This window comes from Pleurodeles waltl, chromosome 8 (assembly GCF_031143425.1).
Source record: "Pleurodeles waltl isolate 20211129_DDA chromosome 8, aPleWal1.hap1.20221129, whole genome shotgun sequence".
Classification (NCBI taxonomy): domain Eukaryota; kingdom Metazoa; phylum Chordata; class Amphibia; order Caudata; family Salamandridae; genus Pleurodeles; species Pleurodeles waltl.
In genome coordinates, this window is record NC_090447.1 from 600,899,855 (window position 1) to 600,920,506 (window position 20,652).

The 20,652-nt window shown below is 45.2% G+C and overlaps 1 protein-coding gene across 1 annotated transcript in view; it reads left to right on the forward strand.

The window, feature by feature from the left end:
* Positions 1 to 1,443: 1,443 nt before the first annotated feature.
* Positions 1,444 to 20,652, forward strand: part of ADPRHL1 (ADP-ribosylhydrolase like 1) — a 385,298-nt gene continuing 366,089 nt past the window's right edge. Inside the window, exon 1 of the mRNA XM_069204669.1 lies at positions 1,444 to 1,773. Within this exon, the coding sequence (XP_069060770.1) occupies positions 1,560 to 1,773 (214 nt within the window). The 5' untranslated portion in view covers positions 1,444 to 1,559. The remainder of the gene's footprint in view (positions 1,774 to 20,652) is intronic.

Here is a 20,652-nt window from a genome sequence, read left to right on the forward strand (position 1 = left end):
TCTGAAAGTATATTCATGTTTTATAAACTTGGCTGGAGTCAAGGCCTACACACATATTTCTCTTCTCACACTTAACTTTCAATGTGGAGTTTTTTTTTTTATGGTTTCTCTTCGAGATGCAGGTGTTGGGAGCCGAGGCAGAGTTAACAAGAAGCTTATTGTGTGTAAGAGATAAGAAAGCCTGAGGAGAGCTATGCAAGGACTAAGAGGAGTATTCTGGAAGCTGACAGCTGTAATCTTTTAATTTAGAGTATCAAGAGCAGATGTGGAGGTCTCTGAAAGTTGTAACTTTTAATCAAAAATAATTGGGGGTTCAATTGAGATGTAATTGTCTTTTGAAACTGTGATCTAAAGAAGGTTTAGTTAGTGTGAGATCATATCATTTTTCACCCTTAGAGCTGAATGGATCCTTCAGAGGTACAGACCCCACACTTTGATTTTATGTTGCTTCCTGCCACATGCCCCTCTCTGAAACAGAATTGTCTACAGAATTTCTGTTTGCTGACCTTCCTCAACTACTTTAAATAGAATTAGAATAGTTTAGGGTTTAGTTTAAAGTGTTATGCAGGAGAACTTAGTTCTAATGACCAAGAACCACATGCTTTTTCTGATTTTCCTTATTGTGCCAATCGAAGTCTTGGTATTGTATATGCTAAGTTTAATTTTGTATGATGCTTTAATTCTCCTTTGGTGAATTTAGATATCTATACTATGGTTTTGAGACTCATTTATGTAATGTTGACTTTGTGTCTGTAATAAAGCCCCTATGAATCTCTGATTTGACACTGAATATTATCGTGTGAGATTTGGGTTGCACATAAATTGTTTAAATGATTTGATAACTGTTACTCTCTAGCCCCTGGAACTGAGAAGAAACGATTCATCAGACCCCAGAGATAGCGGTAGGGCCTTAGGCTGGATCATAAGTGGCAAAGAACAGGCACAAAATAAATATAGCTATTTTAATATGTCAATCAAAAAGGGTGTGTTGAGTCTGCTAGTTATTTAACGCTGCAGTCATTTGTGAGTGGTGAAAGAGCAAAGCATGCTGTAAAGAGGTTATATGTTTGTTTCCATTTAGAGTTTAAATGGTTGGACCTACTTGGGTACAAAATATGCTTTGAAAGGTGCAGATATAAAAAGAAGCACTCTTATCTGGCATATTTTCTCTTTAAATACACACCTTGCATTTGTAGGCAAAGCTTATTTGATTATAAAGTGTCATCATCGTCCACTTGCGATTTCTGTTGTTGTTTCCTTGGTAGGAGCCAAATGCTGTTAAATAAGGAATGTGTCGCAGAGAAGTAATATACACCCCAGCAGGATTAAGGACTTGGAAGAGAATAGAGAACGAGCAGCTAAGTTTAGACTGTTGTTTGAGACAAGAGGGGGCAGTTGCAGCGCCCACAAGGGCGTGCCTTGCCTTATAGAGAGAACCCCCGTGCTGCGAGCAATAGTCAGTCTAAAGTTTAGGAGCGGCCGAACACATAGGGGACAGCTGAGCTCCAGTCGCCACCGGAAGACAAAGGAGGTCAGGGGAGCAGAAGCAGGCACGCGCCATGGACAAGTTCAAGGCTGCCATGTTGCTCACCGGGGTAGGGGATGCTCTGGGCTACCGGAACTTCAGCTGGGAAATCTGCGGCTCAGGTGTGCAGATTCAAGAGGAGCTGAAAGAGCTGGGCGGTCTAGAGAAGCTGGTGCTGTCCACCGAGGAGTGGCCCGTGAGCGACAACACCCTCATGCACATGGCGACTGTGGAGGCCCTGGTGGCAGGTAAGACTCTCGGAATACTAGATGGCAATATAATACCAAGGCCAGCGACAGCCTTACCGTTAGAAAAGTTGTCGAGCTTGAGCGTGATGCTTCCAGAACAGTGCGCCCATCATTTTCCAGAATTTTCACAAGAGAACTGCAATACTTCGACATGAGAAACCCAAAGCAGAACATTGAACCTTTCAACTTTTCAGAGGACTGAACATTTTTTAAATAAACTTGCGAAAGAGCTAGAACTCAGTTAAATTGGCTAGTTTCCAGGTCACATACTGCTCGATGAAGAGGCCTAGGTGTTTTGGAATGTTGACCCCCAGAAATATGAGCTAGCCTACTAGAGGTAGCACTTCTGCAACGTTGCCTATGCTTACTTTTTCACTTTTGTGCGCCCAGCTGACAACGTTTTCGCTATATTTTTATTAACATTACATACAAAGACGTGTCTTTGATTTAGGGGCAGAGAGCAAAAGACAATTAAATATCAAAAGCACCTGCCTTAGAACGGCAAACAAAACTCGCTCATCGTTATCTTGTTGCATGATGCACGCTGTGTTTCTAGCCCCTCTCTCCGTTTTTTGAAAGTTCACCAATATTTTTGAGCCACTGTATTATTAGTCTAAAAGTCCTAATGAGTGTCTGAAAAGAAACACGTTGGCGCTGTAGGCAAATTTATAATAAGATCAAACCGTTATTCCAATTTTTTTGTGCCAGAGGTAAGCCCACACAAAGGACATAGAAGGATCTTTATTTTTGGATTGTGCTCAGCCAGCACTGACAGATGAATGTCCTAGTGGAAAATCTTTTGATGTCTTCCATTCGTCACTGTCAGTTATTGCTTCTCATTCCTATAAATCTTGAGTCAACAGTTGTCGTTTGATGATGTGTGTCATTTGTTTGTTTTAGGAATGATGCCTGTACACTATTGTCTATTGTCAGTTTCAAATGTCATAGTAGTTACTCACCTCTCTTTAAAACCACAAGTCACAGAGAGCATGCAGAGGATTGGATATGTATTTTTACTGTTGTGTGTCATTAGTACATACTCTGTTGTTCCTCAGATCCAGGAGTGACCTTACTCGTGAGCTGCAGAGGTGAAGGGAGCCTGTGCACCACTCTATGTCTGAGCAGAGTAACTATTATGTGTGCCACTGCTCCATAAGCTGCCAAGCAGGTCTAAATTTAGTACCAAGTGTTCAGTGGAAGGGAATGCTTGCTATCCTGTGAACGATTGATAGGCTGCAGGCCCAATGCACTCTATCTGCTCCACTAGAGATAGGCCTAGGAGGTTGCCCGACAGTATCAGGAGAGGAGATGCCTGTAGCATTCTTCAGACAACCGTGTGTGATAAAGGGACCAACACCTTTTTACTCAGCACCATAAAAGCTCATGGCGCCAAGCAGGCAGTCCACCAACTCAGAGCAGCCATTTTGAGACACAGGTTTGTGCCCCCCCCCCCCCCCCCCCCCACTGTGATTAAGACATACAACTATACATATACCTGGCAGGTGATGAGCGTCCATAATGAGAAGTTTTGTTTTCCTGTTTTATGTTGATTTGTATTTCTCTTGCAATTTGTAGGACACCTTCGCCTGTTTTTTTTTACTACAGATTGTAGCAATAACATATTTTTGAGCAAATAAATTATAAAATGTGTCCTCAAGAGATCTTTTGATAGCAGATCCTTTGAGATGCAGTAGCGACTACACTGCTGTATTACAAGACATACACTTGTTTTTAGATTTGTAAAGCACATTTGGGTGCACCTATGTCTCCTTCCCTCCATAACACAGAAAAGAAAAAAAACTTAAATACGGATAGAAAAGTAAGACCAATAGAACATTTTTAGATTTGCTTTCTACATTTTTTATTTGCATGATTGTTGATTGAAGTGAAGTGTGTATAACCCACACTTACAAACTGTCAATTGAAGGCCATTTGCTGTGAATTTCGGGTCACTGCTGCAGGTAAGAGAAGGCAGTTTTTTCCGGATGCCCAGCCTTGTCAAGTTTACAGGTCCATCCGTGATGTGCTGCTCCAGTCCAGGTGTTTTCTTTGAATTCTGTGACTTGTAGTCTTGTTTCTTCCATTATAAAACAGGACTGGAAGTCATAGGATTCAAAGCAAAAAACCTGGGCCGGAGCAGCAAATCACACTTGGATCTTGGAAGAATGGCCGCTAAGGATGCTACAGTTACTGTTGGCTTTTAATCCCATATCTTTTCGTGGGCGCGTTTTAGCAATAGGACTGCTTTCCATGTTCTGTGGCAACTTTGTTTGGTTAAACAGAAGTTAGTGCAGAACCTGCTTTCTGGAAAGCTGAATAATGTTGCCAACAATGCCCATATCTCCTCTTTAATTCCGCAAAAAAAAAATGTGACGGATTGCAGCTTGGAGCGTTCGCTTCTTGGAAGGCAAAGTTTCAAGCGCTCTCATCACAACCTCTGTAATCCTTTCCAGTTCAATAGGCCACCATTAGTGGTAACGCTGTCCAAAAAGATTAGGGTCATAATATGGCATCTTTGCTCCCTGCTTGTCTGAGAAGTGTTTTCTCAGATTCCTTCATTTTATATTGCTTGACATTTTTGTACCATTCAGCCTGTTACCCATAAACGTCCTTAAAGCATTTGTTAACACCACCCACCACAGCATGAACACCCCTTCAATTGCACATCAAAGTTTAGACTTCATGCCACGCTTGGGGCTACTGCTCGAGGAATGCTCGATGAAGGAATCTGAGTTTCAGGATGTTCCTGTAACTGATGATTTTCTGGCTTTAGATTTTCGGGAGAGCTGGGGTGAAGCATAGCCAGAGAGTGTTTCAATTATTGAAGTAGTTTAAAATCTGGGGGGTAGGTGGCGCTAAAAGGCCAGCAACAGCTTATTCCAACAATCTTGTTACTCTGTATCTTTTGACTGTGGAGATGACCTTGATAGGTCTTGCATACCGTAATGCTGTGTCAATCAATTGTGAGGATCTTAGGTTAGTGGCTCCATTTAAAAGGGAGTTGATGCAATGCCTCTAACATTGCTCGTATATGACTGCAAGGTCTGCACCCGCAACTGGTCACTCAACATTATTCTGCATCAGCTGAAGTCTATATATCAGATTTTGGCCACTCTGTGGATATGGAGTTTGCATAGTCCAGGCATGCAGGATGATTGTACTTATCAATGCTCCTTCATGTGAGAATAAAGAGTAACTGATATTTTTTTTATCATCTTTAGGTGGAAATTGACAGCCTTCACCAATTGTCCTAACTATCTTTTGAAAGACATTTTGTGGTCCACAACCACGCTTGGAGCATGGGAAGGTCTTTGTCAGAGTATGGTTGGCTCAGGAAGGGGCACATAGATTGTGCAATTGATGCTTCACCTCCAGTCCTAAAGGGTTGTCTGTTTGGGATATTAGGAATACAGAATCCTGTATAGGCATTCTCTGCCCTCACTAGTATGGCCTCCAGAATTTGTAGATCACGATATCCGTTGACTTTATCATCAAGTCTAAAATAACTTCTTAGTAAGAAAAATGGATTTGATGAAACATGCATAGAAGCGCGAAGTGGCCAGATCATATTTAATCGGTTAGCTTCCTTGGAAAGGGAAACTAACACGTCTGAAAAGACGTAATCTAGTGGGGTTGTTGGAATTTGTAGCAACAGTTAAATTTGAAACGGTAAAAGGTCGGTGGGAGTTGTGGAGGGTGAAGGGTTGCAGACCACTGACCAGGTTTACACTGGGCAGCGCTGAGGCAGGTACTTATGCGGCTGTTCAGTGCTTCAGCAATGGTTCCGCTTCAAAGAAAGAGAAGTATTAACCTTGTGAAGTGCGTCCCTTCCCCCGGCTGCAAAACAAGATTACTGCTGCAAAAGAGCTAATTGTCAAGTACTGAATCTGCTTTTATCTGTTTTGGTTGCAAAGAATAACGACATTTACTATTTTGTCTTTGCTTTGTGTTTTCTGGCGAGGAGTTGTCAGCATTCATTATGCATCCCAATATGGATCCATCCTTATGCTTTTGCGCAGCACTGGAAGGGTTGTTTGGGGAATTTACATATTCTGTAGCTTCAATCGAGATACGAATTTACTAACTCCTTAGAAGCGGTAGATGGAATGAGACAAAAGGAAAGAGGAAATTCCAGGGTTAGAGAGGCAATATCATTTTCGTAGGGTCTGCCTCCTTCGGATCACATGGTGGTGGAATTTAACAGGCACGTGTTTGATAAGTAAATGGCAAGATTATTGTAGTGATATGCTGAAAATAACAATGAAGTAAATGAGAGGTGCAGATCGTATACCTTAACTGGTAGTAACATGGGCTTGTGTAGAAATATAATATTTGTGGCACTCTATTGCCTCAAATCGTACCTTCAAGAATTTTCTTTAATTTTTTTTAGAATTATTTTAAAATGAGTTTTTATGTGACCAATGAGTAATTCACACTATCTCAAAGAAAATGGAAAAGGAATGATGGTTGGAGAAAAATCTAAAATTTAAGAATGCTACAAAATATCAGAAGCCTGTCTGTTGAATTACTGCAGGAACCTAGAAAAAGTTGTTGTAATGTTGGAACAGCAGTGGCTCCACTATGGTGGAGGAGTGTCGCCCCTCGCCAGCAGCTGCAAAACTTGAAAAATAAAACAATAATAAACCATGTTTAGTATCGTTGTATTTTTCTAGAGGGCAGGCCACGTGGTATGACAGGCACGAGGAGAAGTGCTGTGCACTGTTGTAAGTGCACATGTGGGTTTGGCCGGCTGTTTCAGAACGGCCAAACCTACATGCGCATTGAGCTGTCTCCAACCTGAGCTGCGTTGCTTAGTTGGAGACAGCAGGCACAGGCTCCCAGTCTTCCTGGGAGCGCAAAATGAAGGTGGTCAGGCCAACCCTGACACTGCTCTCATGCTGCCAGCAGTATGAGAGCAGTGTTAGGATTGACCGCAGGGCAGTCTGGGAGCCTGGTCCTGCAGTAGAGCCTGAAAAGCGGCGCTGCCATGATGCGGTGGTCGACAAGTACGTTTTTTTCTTTTTTTTCTTTTTTTTCTTCTGTGTTTGTTTTGTGCCCCATTTCCTCCCACTCCACCACTTTGCCAGGACACCAGCTGCTACTGCGTTACAGGCTCCATCAACTGATGCACACAAAGTACATGACTACACCTTGGGTTGTGATTCACCAGTGAGATACAATACCTCTGATTCGGTATATCTACCTCAAGTTCACACTGATCAAAATGGAATTTGTGCTCATCACTGGAAGATTTCTTCAGCCACATATCCAAACTTGAAGGACTAACATGATCATCAATGGTTTACATTGCTGCACCTGGTTTGTACTGTGAAACTGACTGTGGTTGCATTGCAGCACCAGAAGATGCTATATGTATTTGGTTTTCTTTGGAGATTATTTTTCTGACTACCCTATCAGGCACTGCAATACAGATCATCAGAAAGGGCAGCTAACCTAGCTGACTGGGTGCATCCTACCCATCATTCTCTTATCACCTAACCTTACTGATTCTACTCTCTGAGGTGACAAGGCCACATGTGGTGCACTATAAAGTACCAAAATAAAGCATACTGTAAACAAAAAGCCTATTCTTTTTAAGTCGAGCGTAAGTGTTCAACGTGTTGCTTTCTTTTAAGTATATTTATACTGTGAGTTCAAAGCTGTTTCATTTGTTGGTTGCACTGTCCTTTAAAAATCATTGCTTTTAGTGGTCAGTTCTGCCTCTTTGTCCTGCCTTTTTCTCTTTGGGAGCAACACCAACTACTGTATAATTACGCTATGTCCTGTTTATCTCTTCTGGAGGGAAGTTTTTTTTAGTATTTGCCTGTTCGTTTCACACTGTGGGTACGTGCTCAGTCCCTCCACCCCACCAGCTCCCTCTTCAAACATAAACCAACAGCAGAGGGAGGCTTTTCCAGGGCCAGCTCGTTTTACTTCGTTTCCTGCTCATGTCCAGGGAAGCTCCCATTTTCATTTTCAGAGTATTCTTGCTCTGAGTTTAGCTTAGACGTAAACAAGACGATAAACCAGGCTGTTGTCTTGTTCACATTTGGTCTCTGTGGGCAACGAGGGCAGAGGCCCACTTGTTAAGGTTGTCTGCTCTCTCTAAGGCAGGGGCTTCTGATAGAGTTCAGAAATGGATCTTTTTTTCCAATTAATGTGGCAAGAAAAGTCCGGTTAGGAGTTTACAATGCTAATAGCTTTAACTAGACAAAATGCGAGACCCTCACTTCAAGCTCCGATGGAAGCTTGCCCCATCTGTTTGTTATCACGGCTTATCTCTGGACCATGTCCCCTCGTTGTAACTAAGTTTCTCTCACAGAGTTTGCTGAAGCGCTCCCCTCCCAGCTGAGATTCTGCGTGTGCAACATACACCAATGTACCCCATCCTTTGCCTCAGAAGGTGCACCTGGTTCATTCTAGTGCAATTAGTGTTGTTTCCCAGCTATAAACCTGGGGCTCAGCATGCTAAGGAGATCACTGCCTTGTGCGAACTGCTCGCACATGCTTAGGGAAGGCTTTAAATTGCTGAGTGCGTGTCCTGTGTGCGTGGCAGAGCGCGCTCTAGCGAGGAAATCTGCAGCCGGCACCGTCAGTGCCTTACAATGTGATATGTTTATGAATGTTCCAGAATCTCATAATGTAGCCCTGAACCCCCCAAAACTACACTGGTGTCCGTTCACTCCAGGTGTAAAATAAAGAACAAGAGGCTATTGATACCCACTTGGTAAATGTATTTATGTATTCAGTTTTTATGTATGTTTGCACGTATTTATGAATTACAGAGTTTTGTAAAGCTCGCTGCATGTCACTTTTGATACTTCAGGTTGTAGAATTTTAAACGTGAGTTTGTCCGCCCGCATCAAAGTAAGATGCAATACAATGCTGATAATTCATCAAACAAATATGTGGATGGTAAATGATGCCCAGAGTTTAGGGTAGAGGATATATGAGCTGTTGCACTGAGTAGATAATATCTATTAATAAAGCAGCTTATTGAAATTAAGCCAGTAGACCTCTCATCGCTTCACACGCAAGCTACCCGCCAAAAATATTCCACCTAATACTATTTGTATTTGCTAACACCTTTCCTATAATATGTAGGGGTACAGATGTGCTATTTATGTATGGTAGCTTTTTGGAGCCACAGGAGATCCATTCAACGTTTTCATAGCACCGACAGACGTTAGAGTCTGTATACAAGCAACCTGGGTTCATTTATGCATGTTCGCCTCCTTGAGCAGGTAGTCAAAGCGCTATCCAGATCAGGACCCAGCTGAAGCCACCACTGGGAGTTTGACACAACTGGGTCTCCCACCAGGCAGGAAAGAAGGTCACTAAGGGTTCCCTACAGCAAGAAATACTATATCGCTGTGAAGCGGCTGTAAAGCCTATACATTGCACAAGACCCTTGTCATACTATGTTTACATAGCGCCACTACAACTGTCACGACAACCTCTAAGCACTACGAAGCAATAAAATCCTATTTGTTTATTACAGAATTTTCTATAGCGTTCCACATTGTCATGGCTACTTCAGGAGTGCTAGCATCAAAAATTAATGTCAAGAAAATCAGAGAGTAAGCATATCAGTGGGAGATGGCGCTTACAGCACTAAGTTGTGGAAAGTCGGTTCCAGGCGCTGTGGTGCAGTGGGTGCAGCAGTACTTATCTGTTGACACAGAGATTTCTCAGCACTGAGACATCATGTTTGCACTGGGCCACATGCTAAGCCTCGTTGGGTTTGTACACCATTTCAGTAGGTAAGATTGTCGGTGAGGGCGTACTATGGACTAACTCTGCAGTCATCAGCACGGGTTACAGAATGCTGACCACACAGGGAGAGGAAGAAAAGCTCATTAGAAAAGGGCAAGACGATATCTGCGCGAGTAGTGCTTTTAGCAGAAGGCAAGTATGTGAGAGATATTCGTGCTCTTAACTGGAATAACAAACAACTCGAGAAACAAACACTTTCATATGGATGGCTCCTTACATTGAGAGGGCCCGCTATCAATTTCAGAGAGGTTATAGTATCAGAATGTTTATTTCTAGAAGACTATTAAAAGCAGAGATTCGATATCGAATATGTATTTGTACGAGATTTTGTACAGTTTTGCAGTGTTTAGGTGCTGCATGTACTTTATTGTAGACAAAAAATGCAGCATTTTTAAACTACTTAGAATTACCATCAAAGTCCATTACTTTGGTTGCTTTATCACTTTTGAGCCATTTCACCTTCCACTATGGGGTTTAGTCATTATTTCTCCCTAATCCAGGTGATTAGACTCATAGCAACTGTCACTTTGTCCTTGATGGCGCAGTGTTGCTGCTTCATAGCACTATAAACATACCCTATATGTATTCAGCCCGATCTTTCTAATGCTACCTTCCGTCAAATTAGTGAAAACCCTGTTCAGTTTTCAGCTAAAGATGTATCAACCCCAGAGCTTTCTCCACATCAATGTTTTTTTTTTACCAAGTGAAACAAAGCAAGGTTCTAGTTGGAGAAATGTGTTGATTTCCATGTTCCATTTAAAAGGGAAATTAGGGTGTCTTGGTGAATGGCTCTTGCCCTCAGACGGCTGTCTCTACTCTCTATGAGAGCTATGTCAGGAATGATTCGGCTTGCTTATAACTGTTTTACTTTTCATTTTCAATTTATGTGGCAAGAAAAGCCCAGTTAGGAATTTACAACGCTAATAGCTCTAAACAACGCTAATAGCTAATAGCCCAGACGGCCCGTTCCTGCAAATACTTATAAATAGTACATCAGTCAGTTACTTGGTTTGGGAAATGTTGACTGCAGTTTATTAGCATTGATTTACAGCATGTTTGCCCTGCTTTTATGAGGGCCATTAATCATTGTGTCATATCCGCCGTACACGCAATAGAGGTCCCGAGGTTGTCATAAATCAAGTTATTGTGTCCGATCACCCATGCGTTCTGCGGGGCAAAAGGAGGGCTGTTATTCCTGCTTGTCTGTATATTGCCTTCTGATGTAGCCTTTATAGGCGTTTGAGCTCCACCTCCCAATTGCTTTTATGCCTGCCACCGACATGCCGTGTTGTGCTGCTCATGTTGCTGCCCCTATCTGGAACGTGTGTGTGACAAATTTGCTTGCCGTGAGCCCTGCCCTGGTCAGTGCTTTTTTGAGCACTGCCTTGAATTGGAATGTGCTCAAGCATTCCCCATTCTTGTGTACACTGCACAATGGGCATACTTCGCGGTCGTCCAGGCATCTGAGCTCCACTTTCGCTCCTTTCCCCAGCTGGTCGGTTTTGGATCCCCTTAGAAATATTTGCATGCTCTTTTGGCCTATCTGTATGCCCTGGCTTTGTATGCATGTGTTTGGGTACCCTGCTTTGGATGGGGCCACTAGCTCGCTTATCCTAAATGCCCGAAGAATGCCAGGGTGAAATCCGCTTTGAGGAGTGTGCTTTCGAAATTGCTCTGGCACAGGTTATTCAGCACCCCCACCAGCTGCTTCAGTGTGTTGAAATCAATTGGGCGCCACCGATCCCTAGTGGGCCCTTCTAGCCTGTGCCACCTTTTCATTGCTGGCCTTATGTAATGGAAGTTGGAGGGATCTCTACCTGTTGTCAACTTGCTAAAGTGTGCCACTGCGGTCAAATATGCCTGTGCCTAAGACTTGGATTTTTTCTGCGAGAAATACCATTGTATGAATTTCTCCACTGCTTTTTGCGCCTCACTGTGGTTCTCAAAGGACTTTAAAACTGTGACCTCTTGCACTGTTCTCTCGCATGTCGAATAGCATCTTGCTGTCTTTGGCGCTAGGACGTGCTCTATTAGTGTTGACAAGTCCCTTCCACCAGCCCCCACAGGCTGAGGGGAAATGGTGTCATCTCTCGTTCTGCTCCTGGAGCTAGGCTCTGGAATCCCCTCATCTGGAATCGAGAGAGTGCATCTGCTTTAGTGTTAATTGCGCCTTGCACGTGCCTCGCCTTAATGTCTAGGTTGCTTTCTAGTTGCATTTTTACCATGCATCTCAATAACTTTAATACTAATGTGCACTGTGATGCCCCTCTATTGATTGCGTGTACAACTACCTGGTTATCCGACCATATTGTGAGCTTCATGTCCTTTAGCTGTTCTTGCCAGATTGTTAGTGCCACTACAATGGGGAATAGTTGCAGGAGCGTGATGTTCCTTGTGAGACCCAGTGCTGCCCAAGACTGGGGCCACTTCTTGGCACATCATCTATCCTTCAATATGGCCCCAAATCCTGCCTGCTGCGTCAGTGAACAATTCTATCTGCTTTGCGGACACCCAGCCTTTTCTCCATATTAGAGTGCCATTGAAGTTCACTAAGAAGGTCAGCTAGGTCCTCAAATCCTTTTTCACCCCTGTGGTCAACCTGACATGGTGGTGTTTTTTTTCTAGCTTCCTAGTAAAAAATGAAATTCACTGAGCAAAGGCGATTCCAGCTGGGATGTCTCTTGCTGCAAAATGCAATGTCCTGATTGTAGGAGGCTGGCCTGGCTTATAGTGGGTACCTGATGGTACTTACACCTTGTGCCAGGTCCATTTATCCCTTATTAGTAGATTAGTAGCGTTCTAGCAGCTTAGGCTGATAGAGGTAGCTACAGCAGAGCAGCTTAGGCTGAACTAGGAGACAGACAAAGCTCCTACAATACCACTTAGATCATATAGGTACTATATCATAAAAAAGACAATACTCAGAGTTACTAAAAATAGAGGTACTTTATTTTAGTGACAATGTGCCAAAAATATCTCAGAGGATATACTCCCTTAGGAGGTAAGTAAAATACACAAAAAATATATACACAAACCAAAATCAGGGAAATAAAACAGTTAGAAAATAGTGCAAACAATGTAGAATACAATAGGATACAATAGGCCTGGGGGCAAAACAAACCATATACTATGAAAGTGGAATGCGACCCACAAATGGACCCGTAGGCTAGTGTAGTGTGTAGAGGGTCACTGGGAGTGTAAGAAAACACTAAGGGTGTCCAAGATACCCCACCCCAAGACCTGGAAAGTACGAGTAAAGTACTGCTATTTCCCCAGAAACACACTAAGCTTGTGATAGAGGATTTTGCAAAGACCACAACAGATTGCAAAGCACTGAAGACGGATTCCTGGACCTGAGGACCTGCAAAGGAAGGGGACCAAGTTCAAGAGTTGCTAAAGTGTCCAGGGGGGCAAGAGCCCACTAAACCCCGGATGAAGATGCAAAATGGCTGTAGATTCTGTAACAACGGAAGGCGCTAGGAACTTCTCCTTCACGTAGAAGATGTCCCACGGAGTGCTGGAGGACTCAGAGTTGTTTCTTTGGCAAAAGACTGCAAACAAGACTTGCTAACTGCAAGAGTCACTGTTGAAGAAAAAGGGTGCTGCCTTGGCTCAGGACAGACCAGGATGTTGCCACTTGGGAGAGGAGACAGAGGGGGTCCTCAGCAACATAGAGAGCCCATGCACAAGAAGGTAGCACCCGCAGAAGTACTTGAACACAGGTTCAAGACGTCTGAACATTGCGGTCATCTCAACACTACAAAAGAGGGCCCCACGAAGCCGGAGATCAACTCAGGGAGTTGAGCATCACAGGACAGTGCTGGGGACCTAGTTTTGGCTGTGCTTGAATAATTTTGTGGAAATGTGCACAGAAGCCCTTGCAGCTGCAGTTCATGCGGTGCACAGGATTACTGTCTGGAGAAGGGAGGCAAGGACTTACCTCCTCCAAATTTGGACAGTTGGACCACTTGACAGTCTACGTCACTTGGGTCCACCACCTGTGTTTCAGGGGCCACGCTCGTCAGGATGAGAGGGGTCCCAGGGTACCGGTGACGCTGAAGTTTGGTGCCTGCTGGAGCAGGGGGAAGATTCCGTCGACCCACAGGAGATTTCTTTGTGGCTTCCAGTGGAGGATGAAGGCAGGCAGCCCCCAAAGCATGCACCACCAGGAAACAGTCGAAAAAGCCGGCAGGATTAGGCGTTACAATGTCTCTGGTAGTCTTCTTGCTACTTTGTTGCAGTTTTGCAGGCGTCCTGGAGCAGTCAGCGGTTGATCCTTGGCAGAAGTTGAAGGGAGAGGTGCAGAGGAACTCTGGTGAATTCTTGCAATTCGTTATCTGAGGAAAAACCCACAGGAGAGACCCAAAACAGCCCTCAGAGGAGGATTGGCCACCTAGTCAGGTAAACACCTATCAGGAGGGGTCTCTGAGGTCACCTGCTGGCACTGGCCACTCAGAGGCCTCCAGAGTGCCCTCACACCTATGGATCCAAGATGGCAGAGGTCTGGGACACACTGCAGGAGCTCTGGGCACCACCCCTGGGGTGGTGATGGACAGGGAAGTGGTCACTCCCCTTTCCTTTGTCCAGTTTCACGCCAGAGCAGGGACTAGGGGTTCCCTGAACCGGTGTAGACTGGCTTATGCAAGGAGGGCACCATCTGTGCCCTTCAAAGCATTTTCAGAGGCTGGGAGAGGCTACCCCTCCCCAGCCCTTAACACCTATTTCCAAAGGGAGAAGGTGTAACACCCTCTCTCAGACTAAATTCTTTGTTCTGCCTTCCTGGGACTGGGCTTCCTAGACCCCAGGAGGGCAGAACCCTGTGTGTGGGGTGGCAGCAGTGGTAGCTGCAGAGAAACCCCCCAGAGAGCTGGTTTGACAGTACCCGGGATCCATAGTGGAGCCCCGGGGATGCATGGTATTGGCACCCCAATACCAGATTTAGCATGGGGGACAATTCCATGATCTTAGACATGTTACATGGCCATATTCGGAGTTACCATTGTGAAGCGACATATAGGTATTGACCTATATGTAGTGCACGCGTGTAATGGCGTCTCCGCACTCACAAAGTCTGGGGAAATGGCCCTGAACTAAGTTGGGGCACCTTTGCTAGTGCAAGGGTGCCCTCACACTTAGTAACTTTGCACCTAACCTTCAGCTAGTGTAGGTTAGACATAGAGGTGACTTATAAGTTACCTAAGTGCAGTGAAAATGTCTGTGAAATAACATGTGCGTTATTTCACTCAGGCTGCAGGGCCAGTCCTGTGTAAATGTTTGTCTGAGCTCCCTATGGGTGACAAAAGAAATGCTGCAGCCCATAGGGATCTCCTGGAACCCCAATACCCTGGGTACCTAGGAACCATATATTAGGGAATTATGAGGGTGTTCCAGTGTGCCAATTGAAATTGGTAAAGGTGGTCACTAGCCTATAGTGACAGATTTAAATGCAGAGAGAGCATAAGCACTGAGGTTCTGATTAGCAGAGCCTCAGTGACACAGTTAGGCACTACACAGGTATACACATTCAGGCCACAAACTATGAGCACTGGGGTCCTGGCTAGCAGGGTCTCAGTGAGACAGATAAAACACACTGACAAATAGGGTTTTCACTATGAGCACTGGGGTCCTGGCTAGCAGGATCCCAGTGAGACAGTAAAAACAGACTGACATATACTCACAAACAGGCTAAAAGTGGGGGTAACAATGCTAGAAAGAGGCAACCTTCTCACACTGATCAACTCTTGTATCTCTCCTAGTGTGGCCTTCTGTTTGCCCAGCAACCTCTTGATGTCCTTTTCCAGGTCCTTCACTTTGTCTTGGGGCATGCTGGATGTGCCTGCTTCGTAATCCAGCTCTATGCCTAGGAAAACTAACTTGGTGGTTGGACCCGTGGTTTTGTCCTCTGCCAGCGGAACCCCCAGTTCGGCTGTTAAGTAATGGAAAGCCTCTAATAAATCCTGACATTCTGATCCGCTAGGCTGTCCTATGAATAGAAAATCATCTAAGTAGTGTAGCTTCCCACCCCTTGGGTGTTGTTTGTGCAGCGCCCATTCTTGAATGTGCTGAATTTTTCGAAATATGCGCAAGAAATGGAGCACTCCGTGGGCAGGGCCTTGTTGAAGTAGGTTTTTCCCTCAAACTTGAAGCCCAAGAGGTGGTAGCTCTCAGTGGGCACCGGGAGTAGCCTGAAGGCTGATTCTATGTCTGCTTTCGCCATCAATGCGCCACGCCCTTTTGCGCGCAGTATACCTACTGCATGCTCCACTGACACCTACCCCACGGCGCAGTCGTCCGGGTCAATGCCATTGTTCACTGATTCGCCCTCTGGGTAGGACAGGTGGTGAATAAGCCTAAATTTGCCTTGCTCTTTTTTGGGGACCACTCCCAAAGGTGAAATTATCAGGCCAGGTGGGGTGGGGCCTTGCAGTGGGCCTTCCACCCTCCCTAGCTCCTTCTCCTTGTTAATTTGTTCTCTTACTATAGTGGGGTGCTCCCCTGTTGAGCGCAGGTTCCATGGCTCTACTTTATGTGTTCTTCCCCTAGAAGGAATTCTAAAACCTTGTTCAAAACCTTCACATATTAAGCTTGCATCCTTTTTGTTGTCGTATTTGTGGCCAACTGCCTCAATCTGCCTGTGTTTATGGGAGATCTAGCCAACTCTACCTCTCGCCCCAGCCAGGCTACTGTGCTGGTTTGTCTATTTCTTTTTCTCTTTATCCCTCTTGTGGCTGCTTCCTCTTCTCCTTTTGCATTCCACTGTGGGATGTCCCCCCTGAATGTAGAGAACACGTGTCTGAATTTGCACGCTGCCCCCCAGGTGCACTCGTCTTTGTCATACTTGAAGCATACCGTTGTTGCTCCCTTCCTAGCCTGTGGCCCTTTCCACTGTGTGTACTGTTGCCATTTGTAGAAGGGCTTCACCTTCTCATGTCTTCCCTTCTAGTAGCACCCGCAAATGGGCTGCTCGCCCGTGCCTGCCCAGCTCCTGGCCTCTCTTGCTATCATCATTTTATGCATGTAACCTGCACATCCTCCTCATCCCATTCCATGTCTGGGTGAGCTTGCATTTTCAGCCTGAAACCTTTGTTATAATCTAGCCAGGCTTCTCCCGTGAATTGCCTCTGCGCCTCATGTATTTTGAACTCGTAGAACCATAAATCTTTTGCACAATGTGGAAATGTTTCCACTATGATACATGCCATGATTCTAAAAGCATTCAGCCAGTTATCAAAATTCCTCTCTTTTCTCACCCTGTTTCTCTACCTCCTCTCTTTTTCTTTCTTGTCAACTGTGGTCAAATCTAAACCCTCGACCTGAATCTCTGGGAGCGAGAATATTTCAATAAACTACCTACACCATATTTGTTGTTTCACCGCCAGTGGTATCATGCTCGCCAACCCTGGTGCTCTTGCTACCCTGTATGGTCTCTTTAGGCTCCCCCTTTTGTATGCCTCCGGGGCCAGCCCGCCAGCTGATGGGCTGTGCTGCCTGCGTGCATCCTTATCTGTGTCACTGCCCCAAACTTGGGTTGGTAGTGCCCTGGCACCTGTGGGTGTCGACTCATCCTCCCTCCGGTCAGGTGATGGGTATTGCTCGAGCGGCACTTCTGTTATAGCCGCCTGAGACCCTTTCCCCCGGGTGCGTCGCTGCCCAGCCGCCCTGATAAAGAAGAGGGGTTCCGTGCCGGGCAGCCTCCTTTTAAGCCCCCACCTATGCCCTTGGGCATGGTGGGGGGGGAATTCAAATGATACTTCGGCCCCCATTGGGCCAACCAGTTTTACTGCCCCCTTTCTGCTTCCGCCCTGTGTCTGGGTCTCGGCAGGGTGGGGGGGCCTGGGGGTGATTTGAGAAGAGGGGAGACCACTTCCGCCCCCACTTTGTTCGCGCGCTTTTACTTGAGGGCCTCGGAGGGGTTTCCGCTCCGGCCTCTCGAGCTACCTTCGGGTGCGGGCCTTCGCCCAATCTCGAGCAAATGTGAGACCCATTGCATTGCAAATGCTTGTTTTAAAGTGTAGCTTAGATTGCACATTGACCTTTACTGTACTATGTCACACTGATTCGGGAAATGGCATTTTCTAGGCGGCTGGAGCAAGTGTAGCGTAGCCATGCAAGTTTTACCATGCTTGCTTGAACCACGCATGTGCCTGAACCACGCAAATGCGTGGGTAAAGCACCATGCGTATGCATCGATCAGGCACAGAGCAGGAACAGCCAGGAGAGGAACGCTGCGGCTGGGTAAGTGTGGCTGGGACTGGTGGGTGGATTTTTAAGGACAGGGCGAGGAAGGTTTTAGAGTGCAGGGTTGGGACGGGAGGGTCAGGGTAGTTTTTAGGACAGGGTTTGGTAGGTTTTAGGGTCCAGGGCTGGGGGTCAGAGTAGTTTTTAGGGCAGGATGGGATAGGTTTTGTTTTCAGGGTGGGGGTGGGGGGTCAGGGTAGTTTTTAGGACAGGGTTTGGTAGGTTTTAGGGTTTAGCGTGGGTATGGGTAGGGTTTTATGGTTCAGGAAAGATCAAAGTTTTTTTTAGGACAGGTTGGGGTAGTTTTTAGGAAAGGGTAGGTTTTAGGGTTTAGGCGCTGGGGTCGGGGTCATTTTTAGGACAGGCTGGGGTAGGGTTTTGGGTTCAGGGCTGGGGTTCGGGGTAGTTTTTAGGACAGAGATGGTCGTTTTTAGGATAGGGTAGATTTTAGAGTTTAGGGCAGTAGTTTTTATTGTTCAGGGCAGGGGGGGTCAGAGTAGTTTTTAGGACAGGGCAGCGTAGTTTTTAGGACAGAGTTGGGTAGGTTTTAGGGTTTAGGTTGGGGACAGGGTAGTTTTTAGGACAGGGCAGGGTAGGTTTTAGGGTGGGGTTTGGGGTAGTTTTTAGGACGGGTGGGGTAAGACTGGGTAGGTGTTAGGGTATAGGGCAGGGTGAGGGGTCGGGTAGTTTTCAGGGGGGTAGGCTTTAGGGTTCAGGGCAGGGACGGGGTCAGGGTAGTTTTTAGGACAGGGTGGGGTACTTTTTAGGACAGGGTAGGTTTAGGGTTAGGGCGAGAGTTGGGGTAGTTTTTAGGACAGAGTGGAGTAGGTTTTAGGGTTCTGGGCAGAGGTGGGGAATCTGGAGATTTTTTAGGCAGGGTGAGGTAGTTTTTAGGACAGGATAGGTTTTAGGATGGGGGTTGTTTTTTAGGACAGGACAGGGCAGGGTAGGTTGTAGGGTTTATGGTGGAGGATGGGGTAGTTTTTAGGACAGGGTGGGGTAGTTTTTAGGACAGGGTAAGTTTTAGGGTTCAGTGTGGGGATTATGGTAGTGTTTAGGACAGTGGTTGTGTATGTTTTAGGGTTCAGGGAGGAGGGTTGGAGGGGAGGTCGGGTAGTATTTAGGACAGGGTGGGTAGATTTTTGGGTTTACTGGAGGGTTCGGAGTCATGATAATTTTTAGGGCAGGGTCAGTTTTACGGTTTAGGGTGGGGGTCGGGTCGGGGTAGTTTTTAGAACAGGGTGGGGTCGTTTTTAGGACAGGGTAGGTTTTATGGTTTAAGGCGGTGGGGGTGGTGTAGTTTGTAGGACAGGACGGGGTATGTTTTAGGGATCAGGGCAAGGGCAGGGGGTCTGGGTAGTTTTTAGGACAGGATCTGACTCATAAACATACACTTCTTGTCTGATGGGCATTAATGTTTAAAATGTTGGAGATAAAAACGAAAATCTTGGGATGACTTTTAACAGTATATTAGTATGCATTTTGTATTGTAGTACAGTACAAAACACATACATTGTAGTATGTGTTCGTGTTTTACCTTGTTTTTTATTTCATTTTCAGGTCTTTTCAACTGAATTTGTTAACACGTTCATCCACACTTTAAGTTTTCAACCTTGAATATTGATTTTCTTTTAATTTCTTTCTTTTTTAATGATTCCCCAATTCCATGTCTGAGCTAAAGACAACTATAGCTGTCTGTTGGTCAGACCTATTGTTTCCAGTTCATCAAATATCCACAGAGTGTGCTTTGACTGAACCTCTTACTCACGATTGAATGGCTTTATTGTCTATTTCAGTTCCCTTCTCCTGGTTCTATGGCTTTCCTCCCTATTCTTATGTTTGTTCTGACCAGGAGTATTTTGGTCTTATGGTATTCTGACTGGATGAGCGGTGTCCTTCCCCTGCATGCTTGTTGGATTTTATTTTATTTACCATGTAGCATTCTTCAGCGTGCATGTACTTCCAAGCTCTCCTCAGTCCTCTCTCCTATCTTGGGAACTTCTCTTTTCACCTCCTACTTCCAGATACTTCTCCATCCTGTGCCCCAGGGCAGGCTTTAGGGCGGTGCAACCAGTTCAGCTGCATTGGGCGCTAACCTGTAGGCGGGCACTAACCTTAGAGGGGGGCACTGTGTTGAGCAATAACTTCCAATTTAAAAGCACCTACTGCACAGTTCCTTGTGTGTCTAGATTTTGTGCAACATTGAAAATGTCAAGAAAACTCTTGTGATTAATATTCCTGCTAGAGAGAGATTGGAGTTTTGTCTAGTGGCAGTTTTGACTTGCCATTGAGAAGTGCAGAGTATTAATATGCCTGCTGCAAAGAACAGATCTGTATTTTATGTCGATAGCTGAGTGGATTAATAAAGTCAGTCTTTACCTTCGCTTTAAAACATACAAAATGTTTGTGGGAGTGGGTCTTTGGAGAGATGGGGGCAGATGGTAGTGAGTGCATCCGAGGAGGAGGTCATGGGGAGACCCCAAAAAAGATTGTTGCCCTGGGCACCACCAGTGCTGAAGCCTGCCCTGCCGAGCCCCCCCTGCCACTGATGTTAAAATGATTTGACAGCTGCAAAGTGTTTCACTTTATTATATTTTAATTTACCGATTTAACATAGCTGTCTACCATGTTAAATCAGTGGATTAAAAATCCCCACTTGCATCACGACATAGATGTATGCATGTATCATGATGCAGTCATGTGCAAAGGTCATAACACACACATACACATGCATCACAAAGCATGCAAGTGCATCAGATGGGACCTTGTATTGGTCTTTCTTTCACAGAAAACCCACTTTAAGAGTGCCAGCCATGCTTTAAATTAGTCATGCCACATGCCTGCATTGGAAAAAAAAATATTGGC